At 44.1% G+C, this 17,150-nt stretch overlaps 1 protein-coding gene across 1 annotated transcript in view; it reads right to left on the bottom strand.

The window, feature by feature from the left end:
* CANX (calnexin) overlaps positions 1–17,150 on the bottom strand; it is a gene marked incomplete in the record, with an annotated part of 1,221,069 nt that overhangs the window by 1,179,323 nt on the left and 24,596 nt on the right. The window contains 1 exon segment of the mRNA XM_044069455.1: positions 1,711–1,898. Within this exon segment, the coding sequence (XP_043925390.1) occupies positions 1,711–1,893 (183 nt within the window).

Below are 17,150 nucleotides of genomic sequence, written 5' to 3'. Positions count from 1 at the left end.
GGGGGGGAGTTGGGAACCCTGATCAAGGTAATTATCCTCATCCATTTTGATCATCTGTTTTTTAGGCATAGGGGCCTGAGTACGTGGCTCATGCGTCATTTTTTTTTAGACACAGAAGTTGTTTTTAACCTTGTTTTTGTTGCTGGTGGTTTAATATACAAATGTTGAGGCCTGAAAACACCCTCAGAAGCCGGTGACTGCTCAGCGGCTCCGGACCCATCCAAGGGAGAGACATCCGCGGGTTCAATACTCTGAGATACTTGTGGTATACCGGACTCCGAATGGGTCTCGGTAGAGGCCTGTGACTCAAAAGTAGAGGGTATCGGGGGCTGCGAAAGCGCCTCACTGAGTACCAGCGAACCGGTGACTGGATTAGCAGAAGTTTAGTCTGTTTTGGACCTCGACGGTCTGTCTTTTTCCTCGCGTTTTTTTGTGAACTCCGGTAGTCGGATTTCTAACCATCGACATTTCAGGACAGTTAAATCTTGAACCAAAATATTTAGAAGCAAAAATATACCAATGCTTAATTGTGCGTTGGTTAAATCTAGCACAAGAGAGACAGCAAGGCACATTGTAATCAGGGCCTAGGCAAGGAATACAGTACAAATGAAAATCCTTATGAGGCATTTGGTTCCCACAAGTAATGCAATTAACTTTTACTGACATCGGTAAGGAGCAAGAAAAAAAAAGTTTCCCCAACGGGGTATTTAGTTTTATAGTTTGAAGACTTCGGTTCTGAAACTCTAGTACAAAAATTTCAGGAGTCAGCCGACCGGCACTTGCGAACTGCTTCTGCTTCGGGCAATGCGCGGCAAGAAAGACTGAATAATCGGCTGCATGTTTTATACCCCTGACGATCAAACGTCATGGAAGGAGGAGACAGCAACCAACGCAGGACCCAATATTTTGTTATTGAGGCCGACTGAAGGCAACCTGCCAGCAGATTACCCAAATGTAATGACTGCAACAGTGAAACACGAAGAAAATGTATACAGAAATAGTCTTGGAGGTCAATATTCCTTCTAACCCTAACAAAAACACATGCACCAGGGGGATCTACTTGAGATGGTCGAAATTTCAAAATGCAGACATTCATATGGCCGATACCATATGATCAACATCTTGAAATGTCGAACATGTATAGCAGAGATCCCTATACAATGCAGAACTTGGAGAGTTCCCTTTTCTGCACTGTAGTGCGATCTCAGAATAAAGAATACTTAAGTAGCAGGGGGTGTAGCTAGTGAAGTGTTTTTGTGCGTTTTACGTTATGTAGGACGTTATGTGAGACATTTCAAAATGACCCGCACCAGGACTTGTAGTACATAAAAGCAAAGTCTGTGCTTGAAAGTAAATTGGTGCATAAAAATAAGCCTTTGAAGCAGGTTATGTCCAACCCAATGGCGTGAGGACAGCAATTAAATTTCAGCACACCAACTACAGCTCACTCCCTCAACTACACTTCCAGTTTAGTTTCACATACTGCAAGCGACACTCTGTTCACCCCAAGGGATTTACAAGCACTATGCAAAACACCAAGCCTCCCACAAACTGTTAAATCATAAACCCACACACTTTTTCCTGCAGAAAAGCTACATAATTCACTGGGTTCTTTGAAGAGCCAGTTAGTTAAACAATAAAACAAACAAAAAAGTAAAGTCCCCAGATGATGACAGGCTAAAGTGCTTGGGCGCAACACTGGACTCTTACTCTGGGCAGCGGTGGAGGGGTGCTTTGTACTGCTGGTTTTTCATCAGTATCTTCAATATCATCTTCAACGTCAACATCTCCATCATCATCTCCATCACCTCCATATAGGTCATCTTCGTCGGTAGACATGACGCTTGCAGAGAGACCCAGCAACATCAAACACAACCACAGCTTTAGATCCATGGTTACTACGGCAAAAAAAAAAAAAAAAAAAAAAAAAAAAAAAAAAAAGCTATTTAATTTCTTTTAAGCAAAACACCAAGCAGATCAAATACAAATACAACTATGGCAAAGAAAAGTGCATGCCACCACGCTACTGAAGTATGAGCCAAAGATAAAGTGACACTTCACCAAACATTTCTGTTAGAAAAATATGTATTAATGTATAAGTTTAGTGCTTATTAGAAGCTACAAGGGTGAACACATTTCATTCTATTTTATGTACAGCTTAATTCTGTATGAAATTATAAGATGCTTTTTCAAACTGCAGTATGCTTTCTGAAATTGCAAGATGCTCTCTGACCCAGTATTTGCTAGCACAGAAAAATACATGTTTATGCCTTTTAGAAATGTACTGAGAAGCAGGTGATTATCTGCTAGGTCAGGAAAATGAATGAATAGTGAATGAACAGAACAATACTGTTTTCTATAATGTGATTGTTCATTAATCAGCCCTGTTCGTGTTATGAGAACATGCACAGCTGCGGAAATGAACTGTAATCTGTACTTGCTTTGTGCTCGAATTAGCCATAGTACCTTGAATGGTAACATTGCATAGTGAGAAGCTGTATCTGACCGGTGGTCATCAAGGCCACATTTTTCTTAGGAAGTTTTTTTTGTAAACTTGATATGCCAGCAGAAAATCATGGACAAACAGCTGCTGTGAAATAATATTGAAAGAACTTGTGATTTATTACGTCAGCTTAGTAGGCAATACCTTGTAAGCAATGTATAAGAATAGCTTCACTTCCTGATTCTAGTTGGACAAACTCTGTATTAGCACGTTTTTGTCTCCTTGCTGCAAGATTAAAGTGCCTTAACCTGAACCTGCAGTGTGTTGATTATTTTGAAGTTATTTTTCCTTTGACAATTTCCTACACAGAAAAAGCTCAAAAGTATCACATTTTAGAGGTCCACTCAACCAAATCACAGCATTAAGCTAAAATTTTCTAATCACCACCTTAGAAATTTAAAAAATTCCAGTAGTATTAAATATGGAATGCTTCCCTTAAAAACAAATTTCTGACAAGATCACAGTCATGCATGCCAGGTGTAAGGCTAGACCGTTTTCACAAACCCCATCTCTATGTTGAGAAACTTCACAACCATTTACCATCTGAACAAATACACAAGATCTTATCAGTCCATGTTTACTGGTTTTGTAGAACTGAGAAGCGAACCCCAAAACTGCTTTCAGTGCAAGCAGTAATGTATGTTCCATTTTATGTCAGTACTCCCATGATGTGCCAAGGAAGGCATGACTGACTGCAAACAGATCCATCATATCTTAAATGCAACAGAAGCAGGGAAATATTTTTATTTAAGAACAGAACAAAGCAGAATTCTGACAGCTGCAAGGTAAGACTGAAGAGTGACTACATTTTCCCCACTAACATACTATTCTTGCCAAGTCTTCACACTTGATGAGGCTTGAGCTACCCACCTCCATACATAAATCTGGTTTACCCCGCTCAGTGTTCTTACCTGCTAATGCTAGCACAACACTACACAATCGTATTAGGAAGGCCCTCTCCTTGGATTGAGGAAGCTTAAAGTACCTTCCCAGTAAACTCCCTCCTTCATACATTAACCACCCTACCCACTAACTGCAATAAGCAGTACCCTCAGAATTAAGCCATTTTCCAACACAGATTTAAATCTCTGACCTAGTTCACAATACTACACTATAAAAACTGCCCAATTTGCTTCTTCTGCATCCCAATTCAATTTACCCTACTCCTAAACCAGGAAATGCAGGCAACACCTGAATTTTCCATTTCAATCTTCTTGTGCACAGATTCCTTCCTTTCAGCTGGGAACAATCATTACAAGTGCACATGATACATATTTTTTTTTTTAAAACTACAAGTAAAGCTCTCCAACATAAAAGGCAGGCTTAGCCAATAACAGCATAAATCGGGCTCTAGAGGATCGTCGCTGAAGTGACACCCCAACCCCATGTGCAAGAATGGGAGTGTGCATGGATGAATACAGCAAAAATTTTCATAATCTGTGACTATGATAAGACTCACTGAAGCTTCACCAGAATAAAGAGAGTGTAATGTGTCCTTCCACCAGAGAGCCAAGATTAAGGCTACTAAACTTATCCACGTTTTTCTTTAACTTTGACTTTAAATCTGCACATCAGAATCCATGGCAGTGGGTGCTCCTCTCTCTCAGTGATGAAGGGATATGAAGACCTTGTGGATGCCCTTACCTAGACTTTTAAACCATCTGTAGTTAGAGAGATCCTACCTACATAGAAAATGGAACCTACACTATAATGGTCCTCTCTCATCCTACTGAATCTTACACCATAAGGGCAGCAAACCCAATTGGTGGTAGAGAGCTGCAGATTCTGTAGTTCAAGTTTTAAGACAGAGGGAGAGTGAGCACGTGTGTGGTTTCATGTTCTCCCTGCGTCTGCATGGGTTTACTCAGAGTGCTTCAATTTCCTCCCACTTCTCAAAACTATGACTGTTGACACAGACACTTTAAACCCTTCATATATACCGCATTTACTGTTGTCCATCTAACTCAAGTCCACGACAGGTCTCTTTACTTATATAGTTAACAAATTAATCTACTGCAATAATAGTAGTAGTAGAACTCGGGCCGACTGCAGGTAGCCTGCCAGCAGGATAACCCAAGTGTAATGACTGCAACAGTGAAACACAATGAACATAATCAACAAGCAACCACTACCAACCACAACCAATCTCTTAAGTCTTGGACTTTCCTCCAATCCTTCCAATGTGGAACCAGTTGCAGTCCTGCAAGACTAAGCTTATGGATACTCCCCTTTCAAGTTCATCTGTAACCCTTTCATAAAAGCAATTCGGTTTGACTGCCCATTTCTTACAGCTTTCTGATCCATATCTGCCCACTTCAATCTATGCCTTCATGTTCCATGTCTGTTCATTTCAGGCTACAGAACCCATCAGCAGTAGGCTGTAGCCTCAAACCTGTACAACTATCCCAGACTTCAGCTCCTCTCACTAATCCCACAATGCCCTGCACCTTCCTGACTTTGGATCAAGGCTGCCCACATCATTAGTGCCAAGATGCAGCCTATACCAAGAAAACTACTGAACTATACTACATTCTTCCAGTGTCTTCGTAGGTCTAAATCCAGAGAATGGGGGAGAAAATTTGGAAGTGGGCAGAAATGGATTACAAAGATCATTATATTAAAAGTACCAACATTTATATTTTACACAATGCACTCTACTTCAACCCACAGATCAACGTTCCCAGTTCTTACTGTTGTACAGTATTACGGCATGACATCCCTTTATGGCCATGGTCACTAAAGTCAACCAGGCACATGAGATCATATCCAGCCTGTAGGGTCTTGCAAAAGGATGCAGACAAACCCATGTCACTACTGCACAAATGCCATCAACTGGAGCACTTCTGAGGAAAGTGCAAGGTACTCATTGCTCTAATGAAGTGACCTGTTGGTATAGCCTGCAATACTCAGCTATATTTCAAACAAAAAATACATTCAGAAATCCTCATTCACAGGGTCACACAGTTTTAGTATACTTACGATCAAGGAGAGTGACCACAGAGAAGCTCAGCCAAACCACCCTTTAACATGACCTTAGATACTTACCAGTCAATCCTATTTGCAGCACAGGAGATGAATGACTGATTTCCAGTTTGTTGCCCTGTCCAGATAATAAAACACAATTACTGATGAACATAGAATTAGAAAGCTACTCTCAATTAGAAGACTGCAGAAACACCAGTAAACAAAACTAAATTTGTTTTGGTCATTACCTTTGGCATGACTCAAAGGCACTATGTTTATGGAAACCCTATTCAGGAGAGCTGCATGATACAGCCTGGAGCTGAAAAATTCTTCTGGAAGAATCCGCAGAAATACCTCACTAAAAGAATCACAGGCCTAAAGCAGATGCCCTACGCTGACCGCCGTAAAAACTGCAGATATACTCTTGTCACATATAGTCTACTCAGAGGCGATTTCTGCTTAACATACAAGGCCATGTCAAACCCAGAGTTGTTGAACATGTTACACTTAAAGAAATCCCAATCCCTCAGAGCCACATGCTCCAGGGATCTAAACCTTGTCATCAAAATGAAGAAAACATGCTGGAGGGATAGGTTCCTGACCCAGAGACTCCCCCAGACTCTGGAATAGATTGCCCATACGTGTCAAGCAGAGTGCCTCTTTGGCACTCTTCAAAAGGAACCTTGACGATTGGATGGGAGAAAGGAAATTCACCCTGGGGATCATGTCAGTCGCACTGCTACACAGGGGTCCAGGGAAGTAAATAGTGGGAAGAAATAGTCAGGGAATTGTTATGGCTAGACTTGTATAGGCCCTAAGGCTGATAGTGGGAACTTCATAGGTTGGTACTAGGCTATCAAAACACGTCCCCACCCCAACTCCAAACTTCGGCTCAACTTGAAACTAAAGGTCCCATGAGAAAATTGGCTGCTTCACAAACTGTACCTCTTAAAGGCTTGAGAGAGTCTAAGTGAAGCCAAACAACTGGCTAAGCTTCTGGTGTCATTCAAAGGGGATCCAGTATCTGTCTGCCTGGGCGACATGATCGACAGACCACAATGCTTTGCCAGAGATGGTCTGCAGCGGTCGCCCCTGGGATTCAGGTTACTGGCTAAGGCTCTTGCCACCCCTACAGTGCCTTTTTTAGGCAAAGTACAAAGGACAAAACCACCACCGTAACAGGTACAAGCATGCAAAAATCTGAAGGTAATGCTACTCAATGCTAGAAGTCTAAATCTCAAAATGCACTCTCTCAAGGCACTCCTAAAAATGGAGAACATAGACCGTAACAAGAGACCTGGTTCAAGGCTCCAGAGAGCACCCCTGCAATACCAGGCTACAACTCTTACCACACAATTCGGCCACCAAACCAGGATTAAAACACTAAAGGTGGAGGAGTGTCCATATTCACACCACCAAGTTAGTTGCCCAACACAATGTGTCTGAAATTCTCCAGGTGCAACTAACACTAGGTAAGACTGCAATCCTAACTGTAGCTTGCTACAGATCCCCCACCATGCCCCAAGATTCTCTCTACACTTTTCTAAACATACTGGAAAATATTAATATACAACCAAACACCCTAATACTGGACGGATTTAAACTACCCTGCCATTAACTGGGAAAACTACTCATGTACCAACACCTTTGCCCAACAGTTCTTGGGATTCATAAATTCCAATGCCCTGGATCAACTAATCCATAGTCCCACCAGGGGCTTCAATATCCTAGACCTGGTCATTGCCAACATGGGAAAATTGATGCTCCATACCTATGGTCACCCCCTTGGTCAGGTCAGACCATAAGCTAATCACCCTTAACATCCACATCCCACCCCCCAGTAAGGAAACCTCCATAAAAAACTTCTCCAAAGCCAACTTCATGCTACTCAAGTCAGAAGTGACAAACTTCATGACACCCATGCAGACGGGAACTGAAAGTTAAGACTGCCGAGTCCTACACCAAGGCACTGTACGAGCACATCCACTCTTGCATGAACCGTGCCATCCCAAATAGAACCAAGATGCTCTCCTCCAATCTGGTGGTCCCCTGCCATAAACAAAAACTTTACAACAAAAAGGAAGAAACTGTTGCAGAAAAGAGCAAAATCCCAGGATGCAAAAACCTCCCTTACCAGCCTCAGCAAGAAGCTGAGATCCCTCATAAAATCCTCCAAAGCTAATTACGAAAATAAAATTGCCAAAGATTCCAAAGACAACCACAAGGCATTCTAGAACTATGTCAAGAATCTAAATGGCAATGCTCAGATCTGCTCTGAGCTAAACAGAATGGCATTAAATATACTGATCCCAAGGATATTGCCAATATCCTGGCAGAACGACTCAGTGCCAACTTCACCCCCCTCTCACCCCCTAAATGGCCCATCTCAGTACCGGAAGATTGCCAAATTCTGGTAATAATGGCCACACAGGTAAAAAATGCACTCTCCAAAGCTAAGAACACAGCATCCATGGGACCAGATGACATCCAGATTGTGTACTACATGAACTACAAAATTAACTGGCACCTCACCTAAGTGTCATGTTTAAATCATACCCTCACCTCAGGTTTCGTGCCCACTCAGTTTTCGTGCCCACTGAGTGGTGCACAGCAACAGTTATCCCACTCCACAAAGGGGGGGGGGTCCACCTTGGATCCCGGGAAAGTACAGTTGTGTACACTTACCATAAATGTAGATGTTAGAGTGTATTCACTGTTGGTCATTTGAGTAATCTGCTGGCAGGTTGCCCTCAGTCGGCCTGAATTCCAAAGTCTTGGGCCCTGCGTCGGTTGATGTCTCAGCAACAATACAAACTTTACCTTCATCTACAAGCAAATTCACCATCTTCTACAACCTTTGTGGTGTAGGAAAGACTCCAGAATAAAAAGGGGGATGGTGGGAGGGTAACCTGGACTGCAACAGTGAATACACTCCAACATCTACATTTATGGCAAGTGTACACAACTGTACTAGGTTTGTGTTTCACTGTTGCAGTCATTACATTTGGGTAGAATCCCAAAGCTATGGATGGGAGGCTGGAGCTAAACTGCATTAGGGGCGACTAGGAGGCCCTGCAGAACTGCAGTGGCAAAGCCTTCCCTGGACAGAGTGGAGAGGCAAATAACGCTTTGTAAAAGTGTAAAAGAGAACTCCAAGTAGCAGCCTCTAGAATGTCTTTGGTTGGTACCCCTCTGAGAAAAGCTGCTGATGTAGCTGCAGCCCTGGTGGAATGGGACCTAATGCCCTTGGGCACTGGTTTGCCATGGTGTAAGTAGCAGAAACAAATGCAGTGGCTTATCCACTTCCCTCTGATCCTGCAGCAAATGTCACTAGTAACTGCTCAGTTTCTTAGAGCTTTAGTCCTGCTCAAGTAGAATCTTAGTTGTCTGTGTACGCCCAAGGAATGCAGAATCCGCTCCCCCTTGTTCTGCGGATTTGGAAAAAATAGTTGGCAGATGAATAGTTTGGTTAAGAGCCACACTGGAAACCACCTTGGGCATAAATGAAGGATTGGTCCTGAGGGGCACCCTGTCTGGGTAAAATATGATAAAAGGCTCCACAGCCATGAGGGCCTGTAGCTCAGAGACCCTTCTTGCTGAAGTAACTGCCAGGAGCAGAGCTGTTTTTCATAAGAACTTTAGATCTGCAGTAGCAGCTGGTTCAAATGGAGGCAGGGTGAGCTTTTCCAACACAATTGAGGTCCCGTGCAGGAACTGGTGATCTTCTGGGAGGCCTTAAATTTTTGGCCCCTCTAGGATGCTGCTTTAATAAAGGATGAGAAACGATTGGCGGCTCTGTGTTGTAATGAGCTGAGATGGCAGAGGCATGGATTTTTATTGATGAAAAGAGATAGGCCTTTGCCAAGCAACTCAGTCAAGCATTGTAAAATCTGAGGAATATTTGGCTCTGCTGTGTCAGTTCCTTGTGTTTGGTTCCAAGCACAGAATCTCTTCCATTTATCAGCATAAGATTTTCTAGTACCAGGCCTTCTGGCTTCCAAAATGACATCCATCACATCTTTACTGGGAGGTGTTGTTTGAATAACTACATGATCAGCCATGCTGCCAGGTTCAGTGTTTGGAGTGGATTGTGCAGGATCTGATTGTTTTGCTGGGACAGTAAGTGAGGTATCCGAGGCAAGTACCAAGCTGGGAATTGAGACATATTCCTTAAGAGTGGGTACCAGTATTGGCGGGGCCAGTCCGGGTCAATTAGTATCATCTTTGGTTTTTCTTGTCTGACTTTTAGTAGGACCTAGGAAAGAAGAGGCAGTGGAGGAAAGGCGTAAACTGAAGGATAGGGCGTCCACTTTCCATGCTTGTCTGTGGTAAGTTTTTGTGCAGAATTTTTCCAGTTGATAATTCCTAGGACAGGCAAACAGACCTATGTCCGGGATCCCCCATTTCTTTATCATGCTGAAGACTTGTGGATCTAGTTTCCACTCATGCGGGTCCATAAGGATTCTGCTTAAATCGTCTGCCAGAGTATTTTGCTTTCCTGGCAGGAATTGAGCTTGAAGCTGTACTTGGTAAGTCAGGGCTGTGTCCCACAGTGCCATGGCTAGTCTGCAAAGGGGGTATGAGTGTGTGCCCTCCTGCTTGTTTATGTACCACATAACCGTGGTGTTGTCCATCTTTATCAGTAGTTGTCCTGGATGAAGTAAGTCCTTGAAGGCTGTCAGGGCATTTTGAACAGCTAACATCTCTTTTTTGGTTGATATGCAGATGCATTTGTTTTGGGGTCCATATGAGTCTTCCTGCCAGGTGGGCCCCCCCATGCATAATCTGATGCGTCTGTTAAGGTTTGGCTGGCAGGGGGTAGAGTGAAAGCCCATCCCATGTTTTGGTGACATGCCTTTGCCCACCATAGAAACTCCTGTTGCAGGCAGGGAATGACAGGAATCACTGTTTCCAGACTAACAATGTTGACTCCATAAACTTTTTAGGTACCACTGTAGTTTCCTCATATGCAGTCTTGCATATGGAATTAGTAGAATGCAGGATGCCATGAACCCCAAAGCCTGCAGAGTTGGTCTTGCAGATAACTGGGTTTCTGTTGCCATCAGTCTGAAGTAAGTGGTCAGTTGCCTTTGTTTGGCATGAGGAAAGCCATCTGGGCAGTTGTATTCAGGCTTGCATCCAGGAATGTTATCTTTTGAGAGGGTACCAGTTGTGATTTCTTTTTGTTTATTGTGTACCCTAGGCATGTTAGAAGCCTTTTCACAAACACCAGATGCTGAAGAAGAATGTCCTCGTTCTCTGCTTGAAGGAGACAGTCGCCCAAGTAAGGAAAGATTTGTATACTTCTTTGTCTGCAAAATGCAATTACTGGTGCCAGGCACTTTGTAAAGACCCATGGGTGCAGTAGATGAGCCAAAGGGCAGTGCAGAGAATTGGTAATACATAAAGCCAGCCTTGAAACGGAGGTATCTTCTGCACGATTCCCTTATTGGGGTATGCAGGTATGCCTCTTTTAGGCCTAATGTCACCAGCCAAGCGTTCTTGCCCAACATGGGCAGAAGCTGCTGCAAAGTTAGCATTTTGAATTTTGGAATGTCCAGGTACGTGTTCAAAATTGATAAATCCAGTATTGGGCACCAGGCCTTGGCTTTTCTGGGTACCAAGAATAGTCTTGAATAAAACCCTTGTCCTTTTTCCTGTTCTGGTACTGGCTGAATAGCCCCCATATCCATGAGGGACCTAACTTGTTTCTGTGCCTCTGCCCATTGATTTTTTGGCAGATCTGGCCAACTGTTTGTAAATGGCAGAATGTGGAAGTGGAATCTGTATCCCTGAGATGCTATGTTTAACACCCACTTGTCCTGGGTTATTAACTACCAATTTTGAGCATAAAGTGCTAATTTTCCCCCCAAGGGTGCTGCCAAAAGTTAAGTGCTTGGTGATGGCGGAGGGAAGTCATTGAGACTTTTTACTGTAGGGTTGCGCTTTATTTCCTCCAGATTTGGAGGTAGAAGCACCCCATTGCTTTGACCTGTAAGAATCCTGCGACTGGTATTTAGAACCTTTAGGGCGCCTGGATTGGATTGAGCTCTGTCGGACACAGGAAAGGACCAATTTTTTGTAGGCCAGTGTCTACTGAATCTTGGTGGCTGCACTTGTAAGTCGTCTTTTACAGTTTGCAAAGACTTAGCTTTGTCTTCCATTTTCTTTATAACCTCTTCTGCCTTAATACCAAACAGAGTACCATGCTGTAAAGGTGCATCCAGCAATTTAGCTTTAACATGATCAGGCAAAATTTGCTATTTTAGCCAAGCATACCTCCTAATCACAGATACAGTAACTGCAGCCCTGGAATCAAAACCACATTGCAAAGTATGCTTTCCAACTTGTTCTGCTGCATACAACAATTTCTGCACATTCAGAAATAATAATCATTTTCTGCTTCAGTAATCCCATAACATGTTGATACTTGAGCACATGAAACTGGCAGTTTAAGGCCCTAATTGCCAAGGTTGCAGTATGAACCTTCTTTACTCCATCTATCCAGTGCCCTGGAATCTCCGTCAGAGGGGGTAGTATGTTTTGCTATTGAGGCCTTAACACCTTTTGGACCCTGTGAAATAGTTTCACAGCAGCAGGGTTTCTAAATAAAAACTTGAGTCAGGAACCCTGTAATATCCGTCTGGCTTGCTAGGAGCCGGAGGTAAGGAGTCTGGAGTCAAGCTTGACTCCGAAAACACATCCACAACGTCTAAAACAGGAGGTATGGCTAAAGGCCTATGCTGTGGGAGAAGGAAATCCCCGAGCCTTTTTTTTTTTTTTTATTCTGAGAAATCTTGACTCACCCATTGAAAATGCTCCCTCAAAGTATGCAAGGTTTCTCCAAAGGAATAATCTTCAGGAGGAGATGCAGATGGGATAGATTCCTCTGCATCAGAATCCTCACAGGGTGGTATAGATAATTCCTGATCAGAAGCGGAATCAGAAGAAATAGAAACCTGATCTGAAGATTCATAATCAGTATCTTGCCTAGGCCTCTTATCAGGAAGGGGATGGGAACCCCTGATCAAGGAAATTAGGTCTTCAGCCAATTTGATCATCTGCTTTTTGGGCATAGAGGCCTATGCACGTGGCTCATGTGTCAGTTTTTTAGCTTAAGAAGTTGCCTTTGTCTTTGATTTTGAAGCTGGCATCGGTTTTATATAAAATGTTGTGGCCTGAACACACCCTCAGAAGCCAGTGCCTGCTCAGCGGCTCCGGACCCATCCGAGGGAGAGACATCCGCAGGTACAATAGAATCTCGCGGCGTGCCAGACTCCACATGGTTTGCGGCGTGCCAGACTCCACATGGGTCTCGGTATAGGCCTGCGACTCAAAGTAGCGGGTATCAGGAGCCACAAAAGCACCTCACCGAGTACCGGCGACTGGCTTAGGAGAAGCTTCGCCAGTTTTGGACCTAGACGGTCTATATCTGTCCTTTTCTTTGCGTTTTTTGTGTACTCTGACAGTCAGATTGCTAACAGACAACATTTCAGGATAGTTACATCTGTTTCCAAACTATTTTGAGGCAAAAATATACAGATGCTTAATAGTGCATTAGTTAAATCTAGCACAAAACCGACAGCTAGGCACGTTATGATCAGGGCCTAGGCAAGGAATACAGTATAAATGAAAATCCTTATGGAGGTATTTGCTTCGCACACGTAATTCAATTAACTTTTTCTGACATCGGTATGGAGCAAGAAAAAAAGTTTCCAACGGGGTACTTGGCTTTACTGAAGACTTCGGTTTTGAAACTTGAATTCGAAAATTTAAGGAGTCGGCCAACCGGCACTTCAAACTGCTTCTGCTTTGGGCATCGCACGGCAAGAAAGACTGAAGAAAATGGCGTCTGCTGCTCGTTTTATAACCCTGACGACCTGACGTCATGGAAGAGGAGACGGCAACCGACGCAGGACCGAAGACTTTGGAATTCAGGCAGACTCAGGGCAACTTGCCAGCAGATTATCCGAATGTAATGACTGCAACAGTGAAACACGAAGAACATCTACCACCCCCATCAGTCTGACAAGCCTGATCTGCAAGGCCATGGAACTTTTAAACAATGACATTGGCAACCTTCAAACACTGGACCGCAACCAGTTTGGGTTCGTGAAGGGCCGATCTTGTCTCCTGAACCTGACTGACAGTCTCCAGAGCCATGGACGAGGGTAAGGCAGTCCACACAGCCTATCTGGACCTTGTCAAGGCCTTTGACACCCATCCCCCACTCTGGAATCATAGATAAACTTACTAAGTTGGACATTAATCCCTACATCACTCGATGGTTGCCAACTGGCTTACTGATAAAACCCACACTGTAAAAGTAGCGGACTCCAAATCCAACTCCAGACAAGTGGGGTACCTCAGGGTTCAGTCGTGGGACCTCTGTTTGGCATCTGCTTATCTGAAGTACAGGCGAACACTAAGGGACTCTAGCTAACAAACTTTGCAGATGACTGCAAACTGGGAGCCATTATTGCACCCCCAAATTATGTGGATACTCTACAAAAGGGCCTTACAGAAACAGATGCTTGGTGCCAGAGCCATGGGCTCAATCTCAATGTCACTAAATGTATAGTTATCCTCTTTGGGAAAAAACATGTGAATTACCACATAGCTGGCAGTACACTAAACACCGAAAGTGTGATAAGGGATTGGGGACACAGGTGGACAGCGGACTCACTTTCAATAACCACATCGCCACAACAGTCAGGAAATCCTTTTATGTGACACACCTCATCACTAAGGGCTTTTCATCCAGAAGAAAGGAGGTCACTGTCCCACTGTACTCATCCCTCACTAGACCCATTACAGAATACAACGCCCCATTTGGTATGTACCTCTCAAGACATCTGCAACAACTGGAAAGGCCGCTGAAATACCTCACTAAAAGAATCACAGGTGTAAAGCAGATGCCCTATGCTGACCGCCTTAACACTCCAGCAACACTCTTGTCGCACAGTCTACTCCGAGGCAATCTCTGCTTAACATACATGGCCATGTCAAACCCAGAGCTGTTGGACATGCAAGAAATCCCAATCCCTCAGAACCACACGCGCCAGGAATCTAAACCTTGTCATCACAATAAACAAAACATGCTGGAGGGATAGGTTCCTGACCCAGAGACTCCCAAGACTATTATAGATTGCCCATACATGTCAAGCAGGAGCGCCTCTTTGGCCCTTTTCCAAAGGAACCTTGATTGGATGGGAGAAAGGAAATTCACCCCGGGGATCACGTCAGTCACCCTGCTACACAGGGGTCCAGGGAAATAAATAGTGTGGGAAGAAACAGCAGGGAATTGTTATGGCTAGGCTTGTATAGGCCCTAGAGCCGATAGCCTAGTACCAACCTATGAACCTATAAGATCCACGCCTGATGATATACCAAACGTTAGAGACAGACAGCATCAGTCTTTAATCATAATGTTAAATAAATATTCTAGCACCACTGGAACAAGAGCGAAGAAAAGATAGATAATGCAAATGGTTTCCCCACAAAGAACATCTCGTCCACTTACTTGTACATTAGCTTGGGAGATGGCTTCTGGAGAGAAGCTAGAATATAGTTCACCTTGAGAAGGTATGCAGGGTTCCTGGACATTAAACTTTGACATTTTCAGGTTCAGAAACACTCAATCCTAGAAATCTCAGGTGAGCCATGACTACTGCCATATTTGGTGAACACTCCGGGGACTGTAGTTACACCAAAGGGCAGAGCTCGAAACTGGTAGTGACTGGCTCCCAGCTGAAAGTGCAAATGACTCCTGGAAAACCTGTCCATTGTTACGAGGTGTACGTATCCTGGAGGTCTATAGAGCACATTCAATCATCTTATCCCAGAAAAGGGGAGTAGTGACTGCAGTGTTACCCATTTGGAACTTTGACTTTCTTACCGATTTGTACGTATCCTGGAGGTCTATAGAGCACATTCAATCATCTTATCCCAGAAAAGGGGAGTAGTGACTGCAGTGTTACCCATTTGGAACTTTGACTTTCTTACCGATTTGTTTAATTTGCTGAGATCCAGGATGGGTCTCCAGTCCCCTGTTTTCTTTGGAACTAAAAAGAACCTTGAGTATGTTCTGGATACTATTTGGATGACTTCTTGCCTAGCAACTTTTGTACTTCTAGTGTTGCCGGTTCCCTTTGACTGGGCGGAACATCCGGGATGTTTATGTTTGGGACGGGGAAAGAAAAGGGTATGGAGTAACCTCTGGATACAATGCTTTGTACCCATTTGTTTTTTGTTATTTTTTGCCAGGCTTCCAAGTACAAAAGATAAGCGACTCCCCAACTGCCTCCAGAGATGGACAGGCAGGCCTCCTTTCAGGAGTGCTGGAAGGGCTTCCAAGGAAAGATTCCCTGTTGCCCTGATTTTGCGGACCCCCTCTGCTACGTGGCCGGCATCTTCCATTGTTGCTGGGGGGGGGGGGGGTCACCACATGTGTCCTGAAAAGCTCTGGGATTTTCAGAACCACATTTTTCCTCCCTTTTGACCTTTTGGATAAGGTCTAGAAGGTAAGGAGGAAAAACAAACAAACAAAAAAAAAAAAAAAAAAAAAAAAAATGCAGACTCCTACAGCAGAGTGTTTTTCCTTCTTGTTCACTCCTGCTTACTGTGTCTTTGACTTTAGGCTCGAACAAGGATGAGCCATCAAAAGGGGTGTTAAACGAAGATTTGAAGGGCTTAGCAAAGTCACACAGGTGACTCCATCCTTAGAGAAACTCCTGAAACGACTGTCCTACTCACTCCATCAACTGCATAAGAAATGAGAGTCATGGAGGAGTTTACCACCGAATTCAAGGTGGAGAGCTGGGAAGAAACTTTTTCCGTTACCCTCTGAGCTACTGAACCCTGGAGAGCATCTCCTAGCTCCTTCAGATCTCTCTGCAATCTGGTAAAATGGATGAGAATTCAGGGACCAGAGTGTAAAGGTCGCTGAAGAAAAGGTGCACTTTCCATATCTGGCCATCGTATGAGACTCTGTTCAGAAGATGGACAGAAGACTACGTCTCAGAGTTCCTTTTTGGTGGCCGCCGCCACCACCACCATAGCATCTACTGGCACACCTTTAAGAAAGTTTTTATTGGTGGGGGATGTAATTAATTTATCTGGCCTCTGAGGGACAGGCTCCACTGAGTCGAGACTCCCATGCCTTTCGACAAACTAAGTCCATCAGTTCATCGAAAGGTGGAAACACCCAAGTGGCAGATGGGCAAGACCCAAAAGCCTTCAAGAAGACAGACTCCTCAGAAGGGTTGATGGGCTTCCAGCCACCTCTATGCTTAAGTATTTCTAGGATGTCTGCAAGAGAAACATCCTTAGAGGGTGACCGTGGGGACCCTTCTGACCCATCAAGGTCCCTTGTCAGATGTGACAGACTCCTCTGGGGAGTCTAAATTCTTCCTCTTACGAGGGACCTCTTCAGAAGGATATTCTGGAGAGGTTTCAGAAGAAAAGGGTTCACCCAATGGGGCATCCTGAGGCCTAGGGTCTCTGCATCCCTGTGGATGCAGTGGTGTTGGGAGACACTGGTGCCTTAGGGGGAGGAATGACTGGACCTGAGTGGAGCTACCTGTGGGGACAGCACTCTCGATTCTTTGGAGCCGGGAGCTTCCTCGGATCAGGGGCAAGACTTTTGAGGTGAGGAGGAAAGCATCCCCTGGAACCAAGGGGG

The sequence above is a fragment of the Protopterus annectens genome, chromosome 4.part0, assembly GCF_019279795.1.
Source record: "Protopterus annectens isolate FY-2018-M chromosome 4.part0, PAN1.0, whole genome shotgun sequence".
In the NCBI taxonomy this organism is placed as follows: Eukaryota; Metazoa; Chordata; order Ceratodontiformes; family Protopteridae; genus Protopterus; species Protopterus annectens.
The sequence above is the reverse complement of the archived record's forward strand: the minus strand, read 5'-3'. Positions and strand labels throughout refer to the sequence as shown.